Source organism: Desmodus rotundus, chromosome 12 (assembly GCF_022682495.2).
Source record: "Desmodus rotundus isolate HL8 chromosome 12, HLdesRot8A.1, whole genome shotgun sequence".
Taxonomy (NCBI): domain Eukaryota; kingdom Metazoa; phylum Chordata; class Mammalia; order Chiroptera; family Phyllostomidae; genus Desmodus; species Desmodus rotundus.
In genome coordinates this window covers 84,674,322-84,697,979 of record NC_071398.1, presented here as the reverse complement: position 1 = coordinate 84,697,979, position 23,658 = coordinate 84,674,322, and the positions used below count along the sequence as shown (strand labels likewise).

The 23,658-nt window shown below is 52.4% G+C and overlaps 1 protein-coding gene across 3 annotated transcripts; it reads left to right on the top strand.

Moving 5' to 3' along the window:
• Window positions 1-4,074: 4,074 nt before the first annotated feature.
• RD3 (RD3 regulator of GUCY2D) lies at window positions 4,075-22,552 on the top strand. Of its 3 annotated transcripts, none has more exons than XM_024551364.3 (3): window positions 4,075-4,381; window positions 14,513-14,821; window positions 16,499-22,552. In XM_024551364.3, the coding sequence occupies exons 2-3, from the start codon at window positions 14,526-14,528 to the stop codon at window positions 16,794-16,796; spliced, it is 594 nt and encodes a 197-aa protein (XP_024407132.2). In that variant the 5' UTR covers window positions 4,075-4,381; window positions 14,513-14,525; the 3' UTR covers window positions 16,797-22,552. The 3 variants fall into 3 exon arrangements, with proteins under 3 accessions (XP_024407132.2, XP_045044354.2, XP_053771773.1); XM_045188419.2 differs by having other exon boundaries at window positions 14,342-14,821; XM_053915798.1 differs by lacking the exon at window positions 4,075-4,381 and adding an exon at window positions 7,416-7,549 and having other exon boundaries at window positions 14,342-14,821.
• Window positions 22,553-23,658: the final 1,106 nt, after the last annotated feature.

The following is a 23,658-nucleotide window of genomic DNA, read 5'->3' as shown; positions in this document are numbered from 1 at the left end:
AGAGCTCAGCACAGGGTCCCACAAAGGACAAGGCTCCTTCTCCTGCCCTAGAGAAACACCTGTGCGACTGGCATGGCTGTCTGTGTGAGGCTTGTAAACTCAAACACCTCTAGAGCCAGACAGGTACCTCACCTGTGTGAAGCAGCAGCTTTGAGACGATAGGAAGGGGACAAAGTGCGGGGAGCATGCCAACGGTATGCAGGTGGCCGCCAGCCTTACCCCATGCTGCCTGTTTACACTTGGGTTTGCACAAGCAAACAAGGCCAGAGTGATGGTCTCTCCAAGATTCAGGAGGACCCTGAGGGGGAGTCAGAGCCTCCCCTGCTTCACAGAGTGCCCAAGTCAGGCCCTTAAAACGGCATTTCTCCAGCCAGAGAGCAAAGCCTCTCTCCACACACACTGAGGGTTTGGTCTGGGAGTTCAATCGGAGGCCAGGATTCCTGGCAGGACGGGACGGGACGGGACCCTGGCTGGGCTCCTCTCCACTGCCGCAAGCCTGCCCCTGGGTCGGGTCTGGTCTGCTTCTGTGGCACCTTGCCTTGAGGGCTCCAGCAGAGTCCCATGGAGGGTGGAAGAATGAGGCAGCCTCTTCCCTGCTTCCTACCCTGGAGGTGGGGTCTGTGCTGTTGGGGTGTCTTTGGGGGTGTCTCTCCTTAGAGAGAGCTAAGGAGACTGGGGCTATGAGCTCTGCCTCTGGATGTGCCAGTGCAGAGACACAGAGAGACTGGGGACACCCAGATCTGAGACTGGCTGCTATTTATTGAGGGGCTGTACTGAGCAGGACGCTGGACAAGATGCTCTGCACACCTGTCTACTTTAACCCTCACCGCTCTACCGGGAAGGTACTAGTAGCTCCAAATCACAGCTGAGGCTCAGAGAGGTTGGGACACAAAGCGGGGATCACACAGCAAACAAGGGTTAAGTCTGTTTTTGAAGGTCGAGAGATGAGTGTCTGGAAAGCCCCCATTCTTCATGGGGAAGGGCCTCTGCCTCTCTAGGCCCAGCCCCTGTGACCATGAGAACAGGTCTGTGCAGCTCATCCCGGACACCAGGGAGTGGCAGTTCCTGGGCTCCCTGAACTCAGGGGATGAACCCTAACATCTCTTCACCACCCTGGCACACAAAAATCCACCTCCCTGCCTCCCTGGTGAGGTAGGGTTGGTGTTTGTTCACACAAGGAGACAAAGTTTTGTGTATTGTCAGGTGCTAAGCAAAGGCAATATGATTGCAACTTATTTTCCCTCATGGACATAATGACTCTGCTAATGAATTATGAGATTGGAGTCTATATTTAGTATTTCTTTAGTAACATCAAACTCCCGGGGCAGAATCTACAAGAGTCGGTGGTGAGCAAATTCTATGGAAAAGGGGCACCAAGGTGCAGCAGTCCAGCACAGAGCAGATGGTCGATGAACCCTTCGTGAATGAATGATTGGGCAATGCATTATGTCTCTTTCCTTGGTTCTCTTTAGTTTAGTGTGTGTGTGTGTGGGTGTGTATTTTTAAACAGAATAAGGCTAAGTGGGGAAGAGGAGAAAGAAGAGAGCAAGGGAGCAGGGGCTTTAGCAAGCCAACCGGGAGGAAGGTGAGCGTTCTCATCTTTCCTGCCGTGAGACACACTGCTCCTTCACCTGGAGAAGGATGCGTGCCACCGGAGTGGAAAGGGGCCGCCTGGAGAGAGGAAGTATGACGAGATGCAGGTCTGGGCTGTACCTGTGAATATCACGTCGGCTTAAGGCCATCTCACTAGGGATTTGGGCTGCACAGGACTTCTGCAGGACTCCAAAAACCCAGTGCGTGACCGAGTGGTTAGAAACTGACTGGTCCCCACCGTCTGGAAGGAAGCCAGGGAGGAGGAAGCAGGGGGAGCACCCCCACAGTGCAGCCTGACATCTGGGGTCAGGGCTCCTCTCCAATCTCCCCACCGTGTTCCATCCAGCCTTGCACCAGCAGCTTCATAATTCCACATCTTCAATTTATTAATCAAATGCCATCTGTGAGGCGCCGCCATGGGCTCCCCTGGTTTCTCTCCATCTGAATGGTTGCTGCATATTTAACTACGCTTCACGGCTTCTATTGATGCCAAGTGAGAGCAAAACAACCACCACCTTCTCTCTCTGTAACAAGTTCACACTCAGCATGGATAATCACAAAGCCACCGCAGGCCAACAAATCAAAACAAATTAGCAATCAACACAAACAGCCAGCCCTCTTTGAATGATGTGTCAGGGCAGTGGGCAGGGGAGGGATGGACCGGACTGTGGGGGCCATTCCCTCTCCCGGTCAGAGGCCTCACTGGAAAGTGCAGGGAAGTGGCCAGTTGTGTCGGGAGGATGCAAACACCCGGTCATCTGTGGGTGTGTTCCCCAGAGTCACAGCTCAGGAGTCTGAAGCTCACGTCCTGCCTCGGCATTTTGTTGCAATGGAGTCTTCTTTTTGCTGGCTTAGAACGGCGGTGGCCGGAAGATCTCATTTGCATAACTGTGTTTGTGTTTGAGGGAGAGATAGTGAGACTAATGCACAGCTGTAGAAAAGGGATGACGTTGTTCATTCCAACAGCATGGTCTGTAGAAGACCCGAGTGTATAGCCTTTAGCTCTGAACATCTGACTCAGCCTCCCTGGGGAAGTTGGGCTGGGAAGCGCAGAGAGGAGGGAGAAGTACACCACCTCCCCTCAGCTGCTCCTAGCATTGTGCCCGCACCGAAGAGTGCTCCAGGCGTCCCTGTTGCCTGATGGACTGTGTGACTTGGTCACTGGCTCCTTCTCTTACCACTTTGAGCAACTTTCCCAAAGGGAGGGCAGAGCCTTCTAGCCCTGCTCCTCCCTTCCCACCAGCATGGAAACGTCTTGGAATTTCTGCCCTTGGGGAAGAGCCAGGATGGCAGTGGGATGTTCAGAGGTGAGGACTCACTGTCACCTGCCCCAAGTGGCTCCGACCTTACCTGGCCCTGGGGATGGAAGCCGCTTGGGAACTCTGGGCCTGAGGAGGTCAGCATCAGCTCCTCAAAATGTGGGAGTCTCGCATCCCCAGTGGCCCTCCCAATCTTTGGGACTATCATGCTGTTAACTGGTCAGGAGGAGTGTGTGACCCGGCTGCTGACACAAGACCCCTGCTCGAGAAGATGGATGCGGAAGGCGGGCAGAGAGCCTAACGGAACCAACCACAGAGCGAGCACGGAGTGGGCTGTCAACCAGGGAAACTTCGGGACACACAGCCAGGCAGGTGGGCAAGCTGAGCCAGTTTCATCTCTTCTTGGCTATGCTTCCAGGACTAAATGTGCCCACAAATTACTCCATCACCTGAGATCCCTTATAATGCAGCTTAGTGGCCAGTACAGAGCCTCGGTGTCCCTTGTGGCCATAGACAGAATAGTCTGAAGTGACACGGTGTCCAGAGCACAGAGACAGGCAGGAGCCCAGGTGTGCGTGTGGATGCCAGGCAGCCACAGGAGGTTCCTGCCCGCTCCACAGGTCGCCTCGAATACCTCCGTCAACAGCCACGGCCCACATTTCCTCTTTGCCCTGGACGGCTTCCCCAGGCTCGCCCCTCCTTCAGATTGTCCGAACAACTTTCTGCACTTGCACTTGTCTTGAGGGAAGCAGAGAATCTCGGTTGGCAAAGAGGAGGACCGGTAAGGATGTGGGAGGTGAGGGTGAAGACGCATCTTTCCAGGCCATCTCCCTTGGCACCCAGAATCACCCCTCTCTCTCCTGGTGGAGGGATGAGGTGGGAGGAGGGCGTCAGCCAGGAATCATCCACCAAGCGGCTAGAAACACCTGCCCACAGCAGGTCCCGGAGGGCTCTGCAGAGGGTGCGGTGAACGTGGTCTTGCTCCCCCTTTGTGCCACCCTGAGGTCAGCTGAGGGAGGAAGGGGCTGAGAACCCCATCTGGACGAGGGCCTCTGTGGCCACCTGGGTCTTTTCAGGTGTCTGCCTCTAGTCCGGCAGCTCCCCCTACAGATAATGCAGCTGGAGGTGAAAGAGGCTTAGGTGGGTCTCTATGGCAACAGCAGATCAGGAGCTGGCCCCGCCCTGTTCATCAGAGGAGCTGCGGTTCCAGCCTGCTGGGAGACAGGCACACACACTCTGCCGACAGCAGGCTGGATGCCTCCCCTGGTCAGCGCTGTTTTCTCTCAGCACAAACTCTGAGAGATGGAAAGAAAGGGGAGAGCATGAGGCCGCAGCCAACCACAAGACAGAAATAGGAGGGAGACGCTTGGGATGTAGGATGTAGTGTCTCTACCCTGCCCTCCCTCAGCTGCTGAACTTTCTGCTTTTCCTTGAAAAGATCCAGACACTCTCTCCTCCCAGACTAGGCAGCAGAAAGCAGGACTCTGCTGGACCTTTCACCTCAGCAGGGGCTGACCTCAGGAGGCCAGGTAAGAGGGTCAGCTCCCCAGGAGGCAGTGGCTTGCACACCCTGAGAGCTGCTGTGCTTTTAGAAGTTAGAGCAGGGGCCTGGCCAGACTGGAGCTGGGAGGGGTGGCAGGCTGGGGACAGCCTAGTGAGCAGTCTGAGTCCAGGGCCCAGATGGACTCAGGGCCTCCAGGTGGCCCCAGGGAGGCCCCGCCAGCTCTCAGCCAGTTCACGAGAGTGCGTGGGCTCGCAGCATCCTCAGGCTGCGGCCTGTCCTTGCTTCATAAACCTTTGGGGAGCCCCAGCCTTCATGTGCTCTGGAGCCAGTGTGTGTGTCTGGGAGGACCCAGCCCCAGCATTTCCCCTTCTGCTTCTATGGGGAGGAGGCAGGCAGGGGAAGGGAGGTCAACCCAAATCAGAGATTCCCTCATCGATCTGAGAGCTGTGACTTGAACACCTACAAAGCATGTGGTGCCGAGTTTTGGGACCAGGACCCATGGGTGATGGGTGGACTCGGTCGCCCAGCCACAGAGCTTTCTGTGAGTCCCCAGTGACATGCCCTGCACAGTGGGCCGGGCCCCGTGGAGAGGACCGAGCTGGGAGGAAAGACCGAGCTGGGAGGAAAGCCCGAGCTGTGACTGCGGGGCCAGGGCGGAGTGTCCTGGGTACCAGCCCCTCCAGTTGTGCTCTGTGGGAGCTGGGCACTTGCCCCTCCTGGTTATGCCTCTGCCTCAGAATGAGGAGGAATGCCATTCGTTCATTCATTCATTCATTCATTTAGGATCCACTTCTCAAGTGCCTACCACGTGCCAGCAGATTCAACAAATTCAGCGCTTGCCTTCTCAGAGCTCATAGCCAGGTGGGGAGAGAGGAAAACAATACAAAAAGTGAGGAACATGTTTGTTTCCGATGCCACAATGACAGGCCCTGGTGCCAGGCACCGGCTGGCCCACGGTTCTACGTCAGTGGGGGGCAGTGAGTGCCAGGCTGCAGGGAGTTGCTGATGTTCAAGGTGGGTCCTAAAAGATGAGCAGGTGCTGATCAGGTGGGCTAAAGCCCACACATCTGGCTGAGTCACACCTGGCTTGGTGAATGACTTTCATTATTTTTCTGTGATGCCAAAGAAAAATAAGGTCAATTTGCAATCTGTGAACTTGGTTGCCCTTGGACCTTGGCAAAAACAGGGCTGGGAGGAAGGTCTGTCAGAGAGGGAGCCCCCACTCTCTGCACCTGCTTCAAGGCCTCTGTCCACACCCAGGGTCCAACTTCAGCAGAGCACCCTGCCTGCTTGGGGGAGCAGCGGGCTCCCTGGGGCAGCAGGGCACAGGGCAGCCCCTTGCCCTGGCCTGCAACTCCCTGGCTGGGCTATTAGAGCCCAGCTCAGAGCAGAGTGGTGGGCCCTCTTTGTGCCAAGAAAGCAGTGTCCTGGCCCAGACTGCGAAGTCTGCCCTCAGCTGGCCAGGCTGGTGGCTGCAGTACGCCCCGGAGTGCTGCTCCTCCTGCGAGGCAGTCGGGGCTTTGCTTCCAGCTCTGAGGGCCCAGCCCACACTGTTCCCACCGCGGAGACATGTTGGTCCCGGTCCCCGGTTCCCTTCCCACTGTGAACCATCTGGGACTAGGCTCTTCTTGCCCTTGAGCCATGGAGCTGGCTTTTCTAGCATTTCCAAGTATCTAACGAGCCGCAGCTGGCGGTAACTTCTCCCAGGGAGCCACAGAAAAGACATTATCCTCAGGGATGTTCAAAAATAGGCTGAAGGGAAGGCTGGGAGAGCGTGAGGGTGGAGGGGGTACCGAGGGGGAGCGGAAGGAGGAGGGGGAAGAGCAGAGAATGGAAGAGAAAGGGCTCCGGTTAGAGACGCCACGGGGCAGAGACTGGACAAGCGAGGGCTTTCCTCCTGGTGTTGGGTAAATGGAGGCTTTGCCCCAGAGTCTCCCGTTCACGAGGAGCAGAAGGGATGCTCAGCTCCCCCAGAAGCCAGGGTTGGGACAAGGCCAGGCACAGGGTTGGAGTCAAGCTTGTGCCAAGCCAGGGGGTCCCTTACTTTTTGAAAGCCTGTGGACTCCTTCTCAGCAAAATGTTTCTAAATGCGTAAAGTTTATAGGATTACAAAAGAAACCAGCTGTATTGGAATGCAACTGTTGACGTATTGTTTAAAAACAACTTGAGATACAGTAATATATGTGCCTCTCCATCAACACGTAAAATACTAAAATCTAGTCTCAGGTCTAATCTAACACATACCATGATTTCATAGTAATGATGAGCTTGCGTGATATTTCAAGAAAGGTGGCGTTAAGGTGTTATAAAAATATCTGTGATCTTGCTGGAGAGAAAGGCACGGGAGTGATGATACTGTTGCAGTCTGCGGACCACACTTATCACTAACGGAAATACTGCATTTCAGTTAAAGTCAGCGGAAATAAAGACAGGTTTTTTCCCCGATCTGAGATCACAAACGTGTGAATTATCCTTGCGGGCCCCAGGGCAAGAATCCCTGCATGGAAGGGGACAGACAGTCACAGGCCTTGGTAGTTTATTTGGCACTTACACAAACATTGCTTTATCTGATCTTCACAGTAATGAGGAGTAGGTGACCTATCCCCTCATCTGACAGATGGGGAGACTGAGGCTTGGAGCAATGAAGGTGACTCGGATACAGGCAGGGTATGGCAGAGAAGGGAAGGCTGTGGGAATGGAACTTAGGTTTTCCCTGCTAAAGCCTGCACTTACCCCCACCCCCCAATACTGGGTGCCTCGTCTGAGCTGGAGATCTACCAAGGGCAGGGTGGGCACGCCTTCATTGTTGTTGTAGCCAGTTCACAGCTGTGCCCCTGCAGACAGGGGGACTGCACCCCTGGGCACGCCGCTCAACAGTGTGGTGGTTGCTTGACTACTTGTTCCCATTGGTCTCTTGGATGCAGGCTCCTGGAGGGAGCCCAGCATGGAGCGCGGTGACAGGTGCGCCCCGCTCTCCCGCCTGTGTTTGCTGAGTCGTGAGGGTCAGAACTCAGGCCTGGGCTTCAGGCCTCAGACCCCGCCCCCCCCACCACTGTGTGCTCCCTCAACACCCGCACCCGTGGTGAGAAAGGCCACCGCGCCCTGACCGCGCATGACAGAAACCGTGGGCAGGGCACCAAGGAACAAGTCAGGCCCGTCGGATGGAGTGAATGGAGAAGGAATCCTGTAAAGAGTGAGTTTTGAGCTGGACTCCTTCCAACCTTTAAATTATGAATATGCTCCAACATGCAGAAAAGTTGGAAGAAGAGTGCAGTGAACACCCATAAGTTACCGCTGGATGAACAACTGTTAGCATTCTGCCACATTTGCCCTGTGTGTGTGCACGCGACTTGAATGTAGGGCATCGCAGGTGTCACGACCCTCCTCCGGCCACAGCCACGGCCACATCAGCGTGGCCTCCTGGGGCGGCGGGGGGCCTCTGTCTGTACCCCCTGTAACCACAGTGCTGTTTGTAAGCCTAAGGGAATCCGCACTCAGTCCCTCACCTCCAGCTCATCTTCACATTTCCCCAAATGTCCTACTTGTTTCTTAAACAAGGATTGCATCAATGTTCATGCCTCAGAGGCAGGTTGTGGGTGCTGTTGACTGAATGGGAAGCAGGAATTCGTCATGGGAAGGTTCCAGAGTCACCATGGTGCGTGCTCCCATGGCCAGCACGAGCAGGAGTGGGAGGGGCCTTGAAGCGCACACTGGGGAGTTTGGCTCTGCCTTGGGGCGGGGCGGGGGTGGGGGTTACCCAGAACAGGCGAGGGCAGAATCCCAAGGGTGCAGAGCACACAGCGAAACCCACACTGTTCTGATGGAGCTTCTGCGTGTCTTTATCAGACCACACCTGCTCTCACCTTCCTCCCCAGACACTCACTCACAGTCAGGCTCACATGGGTCTCAGCTGTGGGTCAGGCCCCGGGGAGGCCCGGATAAACCAGCTATGGCTGAGGTCTGGCCAGCCCCTCCTCTCCGCCCCAGTCTCCCTCCCCCCACCGCTCCCTCCCTCCTTTGCCCTTAAGAACTTAATTAGACCTGCTGAAGAGCCTCCTGGGAGAACAGCTGGCCCCAGAGACAGAAATAGCCAGGCAGAAATCCTGTCTCTGTCGAAGCCCCCAGTGCTGGCCAGGGCTGGAGGCGGAGAGAATGGAGGGTTGGAAAGGGAAAACTCAGAACATGCCCCTGGCCCCGTGAGACCCCACCATCTGGGCCGAGAGGCTGAGAACCCACGGAACCCAGGGCTCACGCGATCTCCCCTCCCAGTCCCTGCCATCTGGAGTGGGTTGAGCACCTGTCTCTAGAGGCCAGCTCAGGTCCGGGCACAGGCTTCAGACCCTGGGAAGGGGCCCCTGCCCCAGGCTACCCTCGGGCTTTCTTCTTGCTGAGCCCCACCTGTGGTGAGGGGTCTGGGAGATTAAGGACACATCCTGAGGTCACTTTCCCTCTAGATCAGGCCTGAGGTACTGAGACCTGGAAATCCCTTTCCAGACAGCCACCTGCCCACATCCAGGCCTGAGTGGGCGTCCCCCACGGGCCCAGCCTCCAGAGGGTGGAGGCCATCACCGGTGTGGACAAGCCTGAGGGGACCGAAGAGGCAGCAGGTGGTGGGATTGTAGACGCGCCTTGGCCGTCAAGGCTTTGGTGTCTCGTGCATGTTTGCAAGGCCCCTCATTGTTGGGAAGAGAAGGGGGGACAGGCTGAGGGCCAGGAGCTGGTTCAACTCTTGCTGCCACGTGCCAGCAAAGAACTTTAAGGAGGCCATGAATCCTCAGTTTAAACCTGACCCTCCACATGGTTATAAAAGTATATTAACAAGGAAGGAAGTCGCACATATTTTACTTAATAGTTTTTAGCTCGATTTTAAACTACACACATTTAGAGGCACGGTGTGGGCGTGAGCAACCACGCGCCGGCCAGGCTGGAAGTAGCTCTGATGCGACTATTGGGAGGCCGGTTTGTCGTGGAGACAAATGTGTCTCCAGTGGCCCCCACCTCCCCTTTCCTCTCTCTTTCTCCCAGCCCCAGGAGGATCCTCTGTTGCCAAGTCATTCCCTCGCTGCCTCCTTCCAGCTCAAATGCAAATCTAGACTAAGAAGAAAAAAGGCCTTTTAAGGGGATAATGCTTGACCTAAATATGTGTCTCTCAAAATGCTTGACCTAAATATGGGTCCTGGGAAGGGGGAGAAATGTTGGCGTGTGAAGGGACTCTCTAGGTAGGCTTCCAGCCCAGCCACACACACACACACACACACACACACACACGCACGCACGCACGCACGCTGGGGGACAGACCCTCTGTTGGGTGCTGGGTCGTGGGTAGGGCGATGCACAGCCCTGGCTTCTCAGTCTGGAGAGGGATGAGGGCACCCAGGTGACCCCAGTTCGCTGAGACTGCGCTCTGACGGGGTGAGCATGGAGCAGCCTGGGAACAGAGAGAGGAGCTGCCAGAGGCTGACCAGGGAGCCTCCGAAAGTCTGCTGAAGGGACCAGATTGTGAGTTAGAGGCTGAGGTAGGACTTACTCAGGAACTGAGATCGCTAGTGTTCTAGGGAGATGCAAAGGCCTTAAGGCAAGAGAAGGCGGAGCTCATTAGGGGGAGGGAGTTACGAGTAAGGACTTGCAGGGAACTGTTGGGGGAGGACTAGGACAAAGCGGGTGTTTGGTGGCTCTTGTTTAGTCTTCAGCTTCACCACTGAAGACAACAAGAGCCACATGATGAGTGGCCCTGAGTCCACATGAAGGGATCTTGAGGAGAGTCTTGAAGCATCTCAGGGCCTAAGTACAGGAAGCCTTCAAGACCCACGCAGGCCTCAGACACTTGCGCCGGCCCCACTCCACATCGCGTGACGCATCCTAAAATGAATCCACATCACAATTATTTTTAAATAAGACACTGGAAAGGAGTTTCGTGACTCTGATGAGAATTATTATTCATTTTGGTTTCGCAAATTTTTATTTCTATTCGGAAACCAATGAAACATTTTCCCCATATGTATTTGCTCTAACAAGATAACACGCACCAGAACGGAGCTGCAGTTATTGCCGAGTGGGCTTCAGTTTAGAAAAGCTCCGGACCTCTGTCGCACCACAGAGCGCGCTTAGTCAGCACTGCTGTGCTGCACGCTCAGAACGCTTACGGTGGGAAATTTTATATTACTTTTTATCACAATAAAAACTGAAGATCGGATGACCTGTGACAGGAACCTAATGAACAAAACAAACAAACGAGCAAAACAGAACCAGAGGCATGGAAACAAAGAACAAACCGACAGCGACCAGAGGGGAGGGGGATAAGGGAGGAAAGAAGGGGAAGGGCCTAGGTAAAGAACAAGAATAAATGACCCACGGACATGAACAACAGGGTGGGGGTTGACTGTGGGACGGGGTGGTGGGGCCGGGGAGAGCAATGGCGGAACATTGGGACAACTGTAACAGAACAACAATAAAATTTTTTTTAAAAAAAAGGTCAGATGAGAGGATTAGTCCTGAGCTGCCAGTTAGGAGGCAGCAGCTATAATATTTTTGGCAGATGGTCAAGACTTGAACTAACGGAAGGAGAGAAGAGAGGGAACAGATGTGGGAGGCTCATAATATTTAAATTTGGGAGAAAAAACAGGAATTGGAACTAGAATTTGCCAGTGAGGCAGAGAGACAAGACTAGGTGGGTACATCAGTTTGGACAACTAGGTTATGCCCACCACCGAGGGAGCACCGGGGAGAAACTGCAGGCAATGGGGAGAGAGATGGGGAGCCTGCAGTGAAGGTGCAAGTGGAACCTGCAAGGGAGAACGCAGGAGGCCTCCGGACACCCTGGTCTGGAGCTCAGCAGACAACTGGATTAAGGACTTTGCCTTGGTGACTGTCAGCATTGAGGGTGTAATTGGAAATGTGTGAAAGGGGGAGAATGATTAAAATGAGGGGACAGCTTTAGACAGGGCCCCAGGGAACAGCCACAGCCCACGGAAGGCCAGGGAAAGGGTGCCCCCACGGGTGCTGGGAGGGTTTCCAGGGGTTAAACCAAGGCAGGAGGCAAACCCGGGGAGGAGGGAGACCAAGGAGGATGGTCTGGTGGCAACCATGGAGGCAGTAGGTTCGCAGGGAAGAGTGGGCAGTGTGGTTGCGTGGGGAGGCCTCACAGGCCGGGACTTAGGCTAAGGAGTGAGGGTGCTCCTGCCCCCTGGTATACCGCAGGCTGCAATAAGAGTTCGTTCAAGAGCATCGCATCTTTCTGCTTTGGGCCTCACCCGTCTCCTCCTCCTTCAGTCATCTTCCAGGCTGGTGAAGCTCCGGGTTGGGAGCCCAGCATTCAAGTGCCAGTGGCAGTGTGTCCTGGTGGTACTGCGGGGCACCCTGGGGTGTCGAGGTCGAGAGAAGTCAATCAAAGAAGCATTCCTGGGAACGAGGGTCAAGGCCAAGTTGGGAGGCATCTTAGGGTGAGGCTCAGTGGGGAGGAGAGGTGGGAATCACTCTGGCAGGGGGATCCCACGTGTCCTTTGGCCCACAGCTCTCAGACCAGTATCTCGTCCTCAGGTAATATTTTCAGAAAAGTTATAATTATGACTCCCCTCAAGTCCACCATAAGAACAGAAACAGAAACTGCTCTGCTACGGGTGCACAGACCGAGGGGTCCCCCATGGTCACCAGGTCACCATGGGCTCTTGGGGGGATATCTGAGTGAGGGGAAAGTGCAAAGCCAGGGGCCCAGAGGACAGAGTGTCTTTCCCGTGACCTGTGACACACGCCCTCCTATTCAGGGTAGGTCAGCTCTGTGGGACTCGCTCCTTGAAGCATCCACAATGACTTAAGCATCATTGATTCATGCCCTTTGTTCAGTTATTCGTTCCTTCATGTACGCATTCATTCGCCCGTTCAGTTGTCTGGCATTTACTAAGCACCTCTGCACTCTGTACCCGGCACCAGGGGTGTGGGGGTGCAAGAGGCATCGTCCCTGCACACGGATGACACGGCACCAAGGGAGGGAGATAGTCCCTCCGTAAAGTGTCCCCGGTACTATGAAAAACGTCTGTGCAGAGCGCAGTCAGGGGACAGGTTAGGGAGTGGTCACATCTCCCTGTAAGGTAGGAGGGTCGGAAAAGGCTTCAGAGGGGAGCTGACCCTAGAAGTGAGTGTCTAGGCAGAGGGAGGGACACTGATGAAAGCCTGAGCTGTGAAATGGGCCAGCACAGTCACTCGCCCCTGCGGGCACTATTGACCCGTAGATATCTGGAGTGCCCTGCAGTGGGGCTGAATGAACGCCCGGAATGCGACCTTTCAGTGTTAGGCATCCACCTGACCCACGTACTTTTAAAAACACAAACACTCCAGGAAAGGCAGTACATTCAGTTACAGGGCCTCGCTTTGCCTGAAGTGATCAGATCCCCTGGCCTTGGGCTGAGGCTCCTGGTACTCAGGATGGAAGCCAGCCCACCTCCATACCCCCCTTCCCCATGCTGCTGCCCAGCCTCAGCCCTCTGAACACATGAAGCGGTTAAGGACTGTGAAGAGAAGGTCCTAGCTGCCCTGACACCAAGGGCAGGGCTCGAGGGTAGATTTTCCCCTCCCAACCTCCCAAGAAGGACTCAGGGTGGAATCTGAGGCCCTGATGGTGATGGGCTCAGGCTGAGTGGAGGATCAGGGTTTTGGAGTTCCTAATTTTGATGATTGCTATGGCAATGGGTTACTCAAGTCTCCGTGGGTAAGAGGAAAGTTTGGTTTGCGCCACTCCGGAAGGCCGCTCCCACCCATAATGATTCCCCATTTGTGTCTGATTCCGCAGCACTAACAGGCCATTTCTCGGCTATGCATTGCCGCTGCAGGGTGGTGGGAGGGCCGCCTAAAGGTGTGCATGTCCTCGGGAGGTGACACAGGCCCCACCAACCACCACGCGGTTGAGACTGTGCTCCTTGGGTCTGTGCACTCTGTGTGGGGAGAGTCTAGGCAGGAAAACGACCAATGGTTTGTGGAAGGGGGAGCCCCCTGCAGGGGAAAAGGAGTAGAAAGGGGAGGTGGGCCACCTCGAAGATCCACTTCAGATTTGAGTCCAGGAATGCAATTGTTTGTTGCCAGAGGCACAAACCCTGACAGGCAGTGGGGCACGCCCGAAACAGCAGTTCATCCACTCATTCACCTGCTCATCCATCTTCCATTCATTCACCTAGTCAGTCAGTCAGTCACCAAGCCTGTATCGAGCAGGACTCCGTGGGAATATGCTGATGAGCTCGGTCCCTGCACTCACCCCTGATGCTCCCTGCACCCCAGGTGTGGGTCCTCCGCCTGGGACACCTTCTCCATCAGTCCATGTGTCTGATGCCTGCACTCAGCCTTCACCCTGTGCTCACCCACAAAGCCTTCTGTGGCCCCTTCCGCCGTCTAGTCGTTCCTTCCCTCCCCCAATCTGTACCAACTCTGTGCTTCACCAGTCACATTTACTTCTTTTCACGGATGTTAGGGTTTTTAGTTCTCACATCCGGTGCCACGGGAGAGCTGGGCCCCTAACATGCTTTCCCACGTGTGTTCCTCCGCAGAGGTCTACCCCGTGCTTGATCAATGCTTCTGAGTGACTGAGTGGTGAATAAGGGAATCGGTAAATGGAGGGCAAGTTGTGCCTCTGTCAGGGTGAGGTCAACCCCGTATAATTCTAAGCTTCCTTCAGCAACGGGCCAGGGCATTGAGAAACGTAGGGTGTTTTCCTGCTAGGTTGACATAGGATGTAGGCATCTGTCCCGTGAATGTGTATTCCCACCCCCCCACCCCCTTGCCCCTTAAATCATAGGGGTAAGATTGTGCTCAGCCACACACGGTAGGTTTTCTTCGTTGTTTGGAGTTAGCAGGGGTTTGGGAGGCAGTTTCTCTGGGCTCAGTCATCTGGGTGTTTTAGGGATTGTTAAAACCATGAGTCTATCTCCCTTTTATGTGGTGCTTAGAACATCCCAAGTTTATTCACATCTGTTTCTCACAACAGCCCTGTGTTGTCTTACAGAATTAGAAATGATGGCTCAGAGAGGTTAAGCGACTTACTCAAGGCCACCCAGCTGTGAGGACGGAGCAGGTCTTCTTACTTGGGTCCCAGCTCTCCCTGCTCCTTGTTCTCCCCACCCTGACTGACAGAGGGGCCCAAGGAAGACACCTGTGCTCTGCCTTGTCTCATCAGGGCCTGGAGGACCATGTCCCTCATCCCGTGGCTCCGGTGGAACGAGGCCCTGCCCCGGCCATCGTCCCGGAGCCCAGAAGAGATGGTGCTGGAGACGCTCATGATGGAGCTGGTGGGGCAGATGCGAGAGGCTGAGAGGCAGCAGCGGGAGCGCAGCAACGCGGTCAGGAAGATCTGCACCGGAGTGGACTACAGCTGGCTGGCCAGCACGCCCCGGGCCACCTACGACCTCAGCCCCAGTGAGCGGCTGCAGCTCGAGGATGTCTGCGCCAAGATCCACCCATCCTACTGTGGGCCCGCCATCCTCAGGTAACCCCTGGCCCTGGCGTGGGGCCCAGCTGTGGGGCCGCAGACTCCAGGGAGGGTGGGTGTGGGAGCAGGACCTGCGGTTACCAGACTGGAGTCGGGGGGCCTGGGTGACCCAGTTGTGTTAGAAGGAGCCTGGCAGGAGGAGGAATCTGAAAGAGGTGTGGGACATCAGGCAGGGGCGGCTCCTGGATCCAGGCTCATGAGCTCTGATAGGAGAGAACCCCCAGCCTTTGAACTTTCTGCTCTCCCTGCCCTGATTGTAGTTATCCTGGGCTTTAGCAAGCTGGCTCCTTCCCTGTTAGTTCCTCTTTCATATCACCTTCTCAGGGAGGTTTTCCCAAGTAACAATTATCCTATTTCACACCAGCTCTCCTAAAGTGTGTGTGTGTGTGTGTGTGTGTGTGTGTGTGTGTGTGTGTGTGAAGGGTGCAGAGCCCTCGGGCACTGAACATTAAGAGCTTGGCTACAATAATGTCCTGAACATAAGTGTAACTTGATAAAGCTGTGGCCTGCATAGGCCAGTGTCAGATGGATTTGGGGCTGAAGAAGCAGAGTCCAACAACCAAAACTACTTCAAAAGTAACGCAGGTTCTTTACTTGCATTTCTCAGACATGCGTAAAGACAGATCCACAATAAAGCATCTTAAAATTCCCCTTAGTCCCCCAAATCTTCTCTCACCCGTCTTTAACCAACATATGTGTCTGCCGTACACCTTTTCTTGGAAAAGTTCCTTAAAAACTCCTCTCCAATCTGTCTACACACTTTCAGATTCTGTCTCCTTTTTACTCCCTCCTGCTTCTTCCTCTGGGCTGAGAATCTTACCCATTCCTACTTTTCTTGTTCTGCATCATGGAATTCCCCCTACCCCCCACCCCATGTATCTAGTTCCAGAAGCACCCTGGGGACAGGGGTGGGAGGTTGAGTCATGGCAGACCACACCTCAAAAGTGCCGGGAAGCTGGGGACGCACATGTGGTAATGATTGTCTGGCCACATTTCGGGCCTCCTGTCGCTGCTGAAAAGCTGAAGCGGAGCCGACTCTCAGCATGTGGAAGAACCTGGCAGTAAAGGGGCGTGGCAACTACCAGCCACTCTTGAGCTCCAGGAAAGACATTTTAGGCAGAGGAAACCCCTTGGGAAACCGCAGGGAGCCAGAGAACCCGATGCTGGGGGATGGCTCGTGATTCCTCCTGGCTGGAGCACAGACAGCGGACTCGGGGGGGACCTGTTGTGCATGGCCAAACAGCTCTGGGAGCTATGGAAGGAAAGTCTCAGCGCAGTGACCTAATCAGAGAGCCCACCCCGGCCAGTGGGCGGAGCTTGGAGGGAGAGGGTGAGCCAGAAACCTCACACCCCTGGGAGGAGAGGGCAGTGGGCTCCCCTTACTACATTGATGCGGTACCCCGAGGTGAGAGCCAGGAGTTTTTCATATGACGGCACATTAAACCTCGCAAGAAGGTGGCTGTGACCCCACTGCACAGATGAGGAAGCTGAGGCTCATGGAGGCCAGACTGGCAGAGCTGGGATTTGAACTCAGGATGGACTGAGGCAATGAGGAGGCAGGGTGGCTCCTGACTCGCTTCAGGAGAAGTGAAGAAGTGGGACTTGACCTCAGGGGTGCACCTGGAAGCCCCTGGGGCCACGTGCCACAGCCAAGTGACCGCCCCACCCGCGCAGGTTCCGGCAGCTGATGGCCGAGCGGGAGCCCGAGGTGCAGGAGGTGTCCCCGCTCTTCCGCTCGGTGCTGCAAGAGGTGCTGGAGAGGATGAAGCAGGAGGAGGAGGCCCACAAGCTGACTCGTCAGTGGAGCCTGCGGCCCCGCAGCAGCCAGGCGCTGGCCGCCTTCAGGACCCGTGCGCGCATCTTTCCCTTCGCCAGCGACATCCGCACCATCTCTGAGGACGTAGAGCGGGACGCGCGGCCCCCGCCACGGACTTGGAGCATGCCCGAGTTCCGGGCGCCCAAAGACGACTGACCCGCCTGCCCCTGCCCCGGCTCGGGAGCAGAGCCAGCTGTGGTAGGGCATGGAAGACCTTGATCATCCGGGTCCTGGTACCTCCCCACCTGCCCCTGACCAGGGGTCCAGAGGCAGCCCCTCCCTACCTCAACCCCGCCCCCCCCACTAGGCGTGGGCCACAGAGCCCAGACCAGCACTTGGAGCCCCTCTCCACCCCAGTCAGTCACCAGTCGCTGGAGCAGCCCCTCCCAGCCTTGCGGAGACTCAGGGGCTTGGCAGACAGACCACAGCCCATCCCGTCTCTGCTTCTGTCTGGGAAGGGGCAGAGTTGCCCTGCCTTTTTGCCAAGACCTGCGTCCTCATCCCAGCTTCGGAGTTGTCCCATTCACCCCATCTCCCTGGGTAACCATGAGGGACCTGTTGGGGGGTGTCCATTTTCTGCTGGTGACTGGCTGGTCTCACCACTGCAGGTGGGTCACAGCCTCGTGAGTCAGCAGAGCTGGAAGGGGCCACAGCGGTCACAGGTCCACTCTGCTGGCTAGTGAAGGAGGCAGCTGAGGCTCAGAGAGGGCCAGGCTCCTTCCTCCTTAAACGGCACCCAGATCCCCACAGGCAGTGAGAATGTTCCTGTATGCAGTCTGTCCCTGAGTCCTTGAGTCCTGGGCTATGATGGGTCAGGTCCAAAGACTACGTCTGCACCTGCCTGTGTCTGACCTTTATCTTACCTTGGCATTGGTGTCTAAGCTGCTCCCCAAGAAAGGTAGCTGGGGCGGAGGTAGATTGCCCCACCCCATGGTGCCATCACCTGGGAGGTGGCCAGTCCCCAGCAGCTTCTTCCAGATGCCTCCCAGCTCACTGCTTTGGAGATTCTGGGTCTTTGATTCTGGGCCTTCTGAACCCGAGCACGCCCGCTCTTGGCTTTCTCCAGGGAAGGCAGTGCCCAAACCCCTCTCTGACATCCAGGCACCTGAAGTGTTTCAGAAGAGCCTCCTGCAGGTTAGACCTTGACGATGGGCACGTGGGTTCTCCATTGGGTGGACCGCCCGCAGTGAATGCGGAAGGCCAGGGGGCCTCCCCACACTCTGGGCTGAAATGGTGTGTGTGTGGGGGGGATGGGTGGGGAAAGTGTCCCCAATTATTCATGCCTACTCAGAAAATGCAAGTGGATCCTAAAAGTAATGTAAATAAAATGCCAGATGATAAGTCAGCAGGGGGAAAGTCCATATACTCCCTCCCCAGGCTCAGTGGAAAATTTTTTTTAATGATCTGATTTTGAATTATTTTCACTCAGATCTAGACAGAGAATCATAGGATGGAGAAAAACCTCTCGTCTGACACCGTCAAGATGCAGTTGATTAGCTCACTCACGTAATTGGTAAAAGTTGAGAATCATTTCAATAAAAAAAATCCTCATCTTACATATTTTATGTGAAGACACTAAAAAGCTCATTTAACTGTGAAATTTTCAACGTAGGTTCCAACTGTGTTTGCTCTGTGTGTGTGTGTGCGTGTGTGTGTGTGTGATGTGTGTGGGCTGTCTGACAGGACCCTGCACTTAGGTTTACTGGGCAGTGTGTCCTTGAATCACAACAATAAGAACTGGTGCAAACAAGTTTTGGATCAAACAGAGACCCTTGGCAAGCAGACCACTCAGCTGGTGGGAGCAGAAGTTTTGGGAAAGAAACAGGAAAGGATGCACCGGCCAGGGGCTCTCTGGGTGCCCTGGCTGTGGGCCCGCAGGAGGAGATGGAGTGCCAGGGTCCACCTGGCGGTGGGGGGCTGGGGAAGTTCAGAGGAGGTCAGTTAAGAGAGTGTCTGATGTTTTCCACCCTCCCCGCCACCCTGCATGTACCTGTTCTCCCCCAGGAAAAGACCCGCAGCTCTCAACGTTGTGTTGTTTTTTAAGTTGAAGTAGCCGGCCATCCGTGAAAGCCTTCCCGCCCACCGCAGTCCAGACAGAGGGAACCCACCAGCCCTGTCGGACCCTGGTCCTACTGCGGCGAATCCCAGCTGGGAATCCCACCTGGGAGATTCAGGCCGTTAAAGGGAGTAATGATGTCTGCCTCAGCTGCTAGTTTGCAAAGTCAACACATGAAAGAACAAAACAGTCGGAGAGGCTCCTTGTGAGTGCGTGATAGCAGTGATTGGCAGTTGAAGGGGTGAGGTTGGGGACGCCCAAGACTCCCGGAAGGACTAGTCCATTTTCACGCAACTCAACACGAGCAGCCACTAGAGGGAGCCAGTGGGGTTGGACCCTTGAGTGGTTACACTATTTCACTTTGGTGGTTGTTACCAACATTTTCAAAACCAGAAAAGTAGAGGGAAAGTGTGAGGAGTCCCCATATTCCCACCACCAGAGTTTAAGAGTTATTAACATTTTCCATATTTGCTTTGTTTATTGTTTTGTGAGGTGTTTTAAAATAAATCCCGACGCCATGACATGGCAGCCCTGAATAGTCTCAGCATGCCGGGCAGCGGAATCAGGACATTTCCCGTCAGCAAAAGTGCCATCACTCCCAACACAGGTGTTAGTAATTCCTTAATATCGTCTACTGCCCAGTCCATATTCAAATTTCTCTAGCTATTCCCAACAAATGATTTCGCAGTTTATTTCTTTGATTGAGGATCTAATCAAGCCCCACACATTCACATGAAAAGTTGCAATCTGTTTTATTTTGGGTCACATTGTGTTAACTCCACGATGAAGGATTGTTTAAACTTAGAGTGCTTATGAAACATTGGTACTAATATGCAGTAAATTAATGACTGCAAAAGAATGGTAATAATTCTGAAAATTAGACTCAGGACACTCTTTACTCAGATCCTTGTTATGTTCATTTGATTAAAATTCTTTCAACAGAAATCAAGATCCTTCAATACCTTGAAGTAACATTAAAAATCAATAGTGACCCTGTATCTACCTTGACTTTTCATTTGATTAGAATTCTCTCCACCTTCATGTGTTTTATTCTCTCAAACATGCTTCCAAATAGCCACCTAAAACCTTTTTTCTTGCAATTTAGGAACAAAACACTAAAATTTATCCAAAAACCTCAGGGGAAATCTCAAGAATTCTAAGAGTAGGTCATGAAATTTCAGTCTGTCTTAGTGTTCACGGGGCTCCCTAACAAAACACAATGTTATTGCAAAATTCATCCATCAACAAATAGCTTCCAGACAGTTATTTTAAATTAATTTAATACCTTGCATCATTTGTTAAAGTAGGAAATTAGCAGTTGTTTCTTTTTTGTGAATATTATTACATATTGTATTACATTTGCAAATTAGATTTAATAAGGTGCTAATCTAAAAGTAAAAACATCGACTAAAAATTGTGACTTTATCATAGCCAAAGGGAAAATAAGAAAATAATTTTTCAAGTTTCTGGAAATGTCCAAGAGGCTTGGTGTTACTGAGAAAGACATTCAGAAGCCAACAGAGGTCGCAGAGCTTTCGGGCTTGTCGGCTGCATGAGGAACATTCAACCCTGTAGAGATTCTTTACGAGTTTACTTGAGCCAAACTGCTGACAACTGCCGGGAAGCAGAATCTCAAGGGACTGAGAAACCCTCCAGAGAATGGCCGTTCAGCACCTTCTTTATACATTAGAATCAAAGGAGGAGCCACAAGGGGGTTACGTGAAGTCCACTGGTGATGGATCAGGGAGGCTGGAGAAAGCAAAATGGGAAACCTCTGGGATTGGATGAAAGGGAAAATGATAGACACATACTTCTTTTACATAGGTGGGTACAGGGCAGTGAACAGTCAACAATTAACATGATAACAAATAACATCGAGGGGATCTGGGGTCTCAGTTTGTGCCCTAGGGGTTTGGGGGAAAAGGAAGTCAGCTTGACCTGCCAAAGGTGTGTTATCTTAGATGGAAAAAGACAGGCTCAGTTAAGGTGAAGACTGACCTTCGTTAGGGAAAAATACTGGCCTAGGACACGAAATGCTTTTAGTTAGTTTTAGTGTTAGACCATCTTTGTGGTTACTGTCGGTCTGAGTTTGTAAGGCTGCCTGGCAGGCCTCCCCTGGGCTTGTCAGGGTAACATGAGGCCCCTTTTCCCACAGGCACAGCTGCGTGTACTGCATTCCAGTCAGGAACAAATGCAGCATTCCCCAAGCCTGCACTCAAACGGGGGGCTCTGCAGCCCATTCTCCCCTCCTGGCCAGGGTTTGGTGCTGGTAGAATTCCAGGAGCAAGCCATTCCCTCCACTGGGAGCTGAGTCCTGAGGCTAACAGCTTAGAACCTGCTTCCGGCAGCTCCTCGGGGCTGTGGGCCTCTCTCTGTTCAGGCTCTTGGTAACAGTCCAGGCTCCAGAACACAGGACGAAGGAGACACTGTTGAGGTTAGCGCTCCTTAGTAGAAAGGAAATTAAGCCACTATGCAAAGAAGCTGCTACAAAAGTTATGGGAGAAATACAACTTTTATCCATATAAGCCTGTCCAACAGTATTGCTATGGACAGAAATGGCTTTGTCATCAAGAAAATTCCTTTAATTTCCATAACAGATGCAAGAAGAAAGTGTCCTTGCCCCTGTCTGTCTGACTATGGCAGATAAGACTGAATGGGGAATACAGAAAAAGAAAATAAAATAATTTCTTTGTTAACCTTTGAATGTCCTTTACATCTTACAGAGTGCTTCCACCTACAATCATCTCATTTGATTTGACCATGAGGTGAGATGGGTTGTTTTGCCTCAGGTTACAAGCAAGTGGCCTGGCTGAACTTGGAAGCCAGGGTTCTTCCCACAAGCTGCACTGCTTCTCAGAGTTAGAACAAGGAGGCAGTTATGATGTATCTATATCATTCATTAGACTGTAAACTCTATGAGGCCAGGGTCCATGTCTGATTTCAGTTGGTATTTCCCAAGATATGCCTGGCACAGAGTAAGTGCTCAATACACTTCTTAGGAATTCATTCATTCATTCATTCACTTATCAAATATTTACTGAGTGCCTCTATGTGTAGTAACCATACAAGGGAGGAGGGCAGGGTATGGTTATCTGTTAAGTGTTCCAGACGGATAGGACAAAGCTGAGCTTTTAGCTCTTCTCTGAATTACTCTGGAAGCCTTCCTGGAAGAGGTGGGATTTCCCAAGGGCACTTCTGGTCAAAATGATGCTGGTGTGTGGGATCACAAAATGAATCCAGATTTAATTGAATTATAATTGACATACAATATTAGTTTGGGGTTGGAGGACATTCAGTCTTTCACCACTAAGTATGAAGTTAGCTCTAGGCTTTGTAGATGCCTTTTATCAGGGTCCCCTCTTTTCCTAATTTGTTGAGTTATTCATTCATTTGTTTGTTTTTGGAACACTGATATGAAGTCAGCTACATACTTTGTGTAACTTATGTACACATTCTATATGTTTGCTCTCTACAAATATACACATTTTTTAAGATAGAAAGAAAAGCTCAGAGGCCAGTGCTCTTGGAGAGACTACCAAGACCGTATCCAATGCTCCCACCCCCTCCTTACTGCCATTTCAGCAATGTAGCCTCTTGGATGGGGATGGGGGTGGGGCGCTGAATTGCAGCAGTAAGCAGTTTTGTTTGGAAAGCCTAAATCGGGCCAGGCAAAATTCAGCTGGCCACGGGCCCCAGCCACTGAGTCCTCTTGTGAAGGAAGTCACACCGCCAGTCTTCCTGATCACAGGCAGTGGTCATTTCCACAGCTGTTAAAGAACCAATGACCTCTAGATGGTTACACTCTGTTTGGGGTTAAAGAAACAATTTTTCCACCTCTTGGTTAAGCTGATATTTTTCTTTTTCTTTCTTTCTTTCATTTATTTATTTATTTAAGAAAACAGATGAAACTGCTTCATCTGAGTTCACAGGTGCATAAGTTCTTGCAATCATGGATGTTGGATTTCTGCCAAGTGCTATTTTTTTTTTTGTGGTGGGTCATCTATTGATAAGAACATGTAGTTTTTCTTGTGTAGTCTGTTAATATGGTGAGTAATACTAAGGAATTTTCAAATGTTGAACCCAGCCTTCAATTCCTGGGATAAATGAAAGTCAGTCACAATTTTTTTTTTATACACTGCTGGATTCAATTTGCTATTTTTTTTTGAGGTTTTTTTTGCATCTGTGTTCATGAGGGACATTGATTTGTTTTTCTCTTTTGTATTTTATCTGGTTTTGGTATCAGGTAACGTTGGCATCATAAAATGAGTTGGGAAGTTTTCTTTCCTCTTCCATTTTCTGGAGGAGCTTGTGTAGAATGACAGTGATTTTGTTCTTAAATGTTTAGTAAAATTCACTAGTGAAACTACATGGCACTGGAGAGTTTTCCTTTTTGTTATATAACTATTCACCTCATCTGTTCCCTCTTGAGTGAATTTTGGTAGTTTTAACAGTGGTACATTTTATTTGAGATGTTCAATTTGTAAGTATAGAGTTGTTTTTAGAATCCTCTTATTATGCTTTTTAATCTCAATATCGTCATCATTAGAGTATGTATGTTACAGAAATGACCTAGTACAATTAAACACAAGACAAAGTAGAGAAAGAACATAACTGAAGCTGTACAAACCTCAAATCTTGTTATCACTAACTCCTTCCTGTCTTTCAGTCCCATATCCAGTGAGGTACCAAGTCCTTTTCATTTGTCCTTGCCAATATTTCTTGCAATTTCTCCCTATTCCCAAACTGCTTGGCATGGCCCTTTAACATTTCCTAACCTACCTACCTAAACTATTGCACCTATCACCTAACGCGTCTCACTGCCTTTCCCCACAGCCTTCACCTTCACCTTGCTGCCACTGATCTCCTCAGACTCCAGTGGTTCCACACTGCCTACAAGGTAAAGGCAAAGGCCCTCTTAGCCTTGCCTTTTTAGGGATTTTTAAAAGATTTGATTTATTTATT

Coding starts and splice junctions, on each gene's coding strand:
- RD3 (XM_024551364.3), top strand. CDS start 14,526: ATGTCCCTCATCCCGTGGCTCCGGTGGAACGAGGCCCTGCCCCGGCCA. Junction 14,822..16,498: donor TGTGGGCCCGCCATCCTCAG/GTAACCCCTGGC, acceptor CCACCCGCGCAG/GTTCCGGCAGCTGATGGCCG.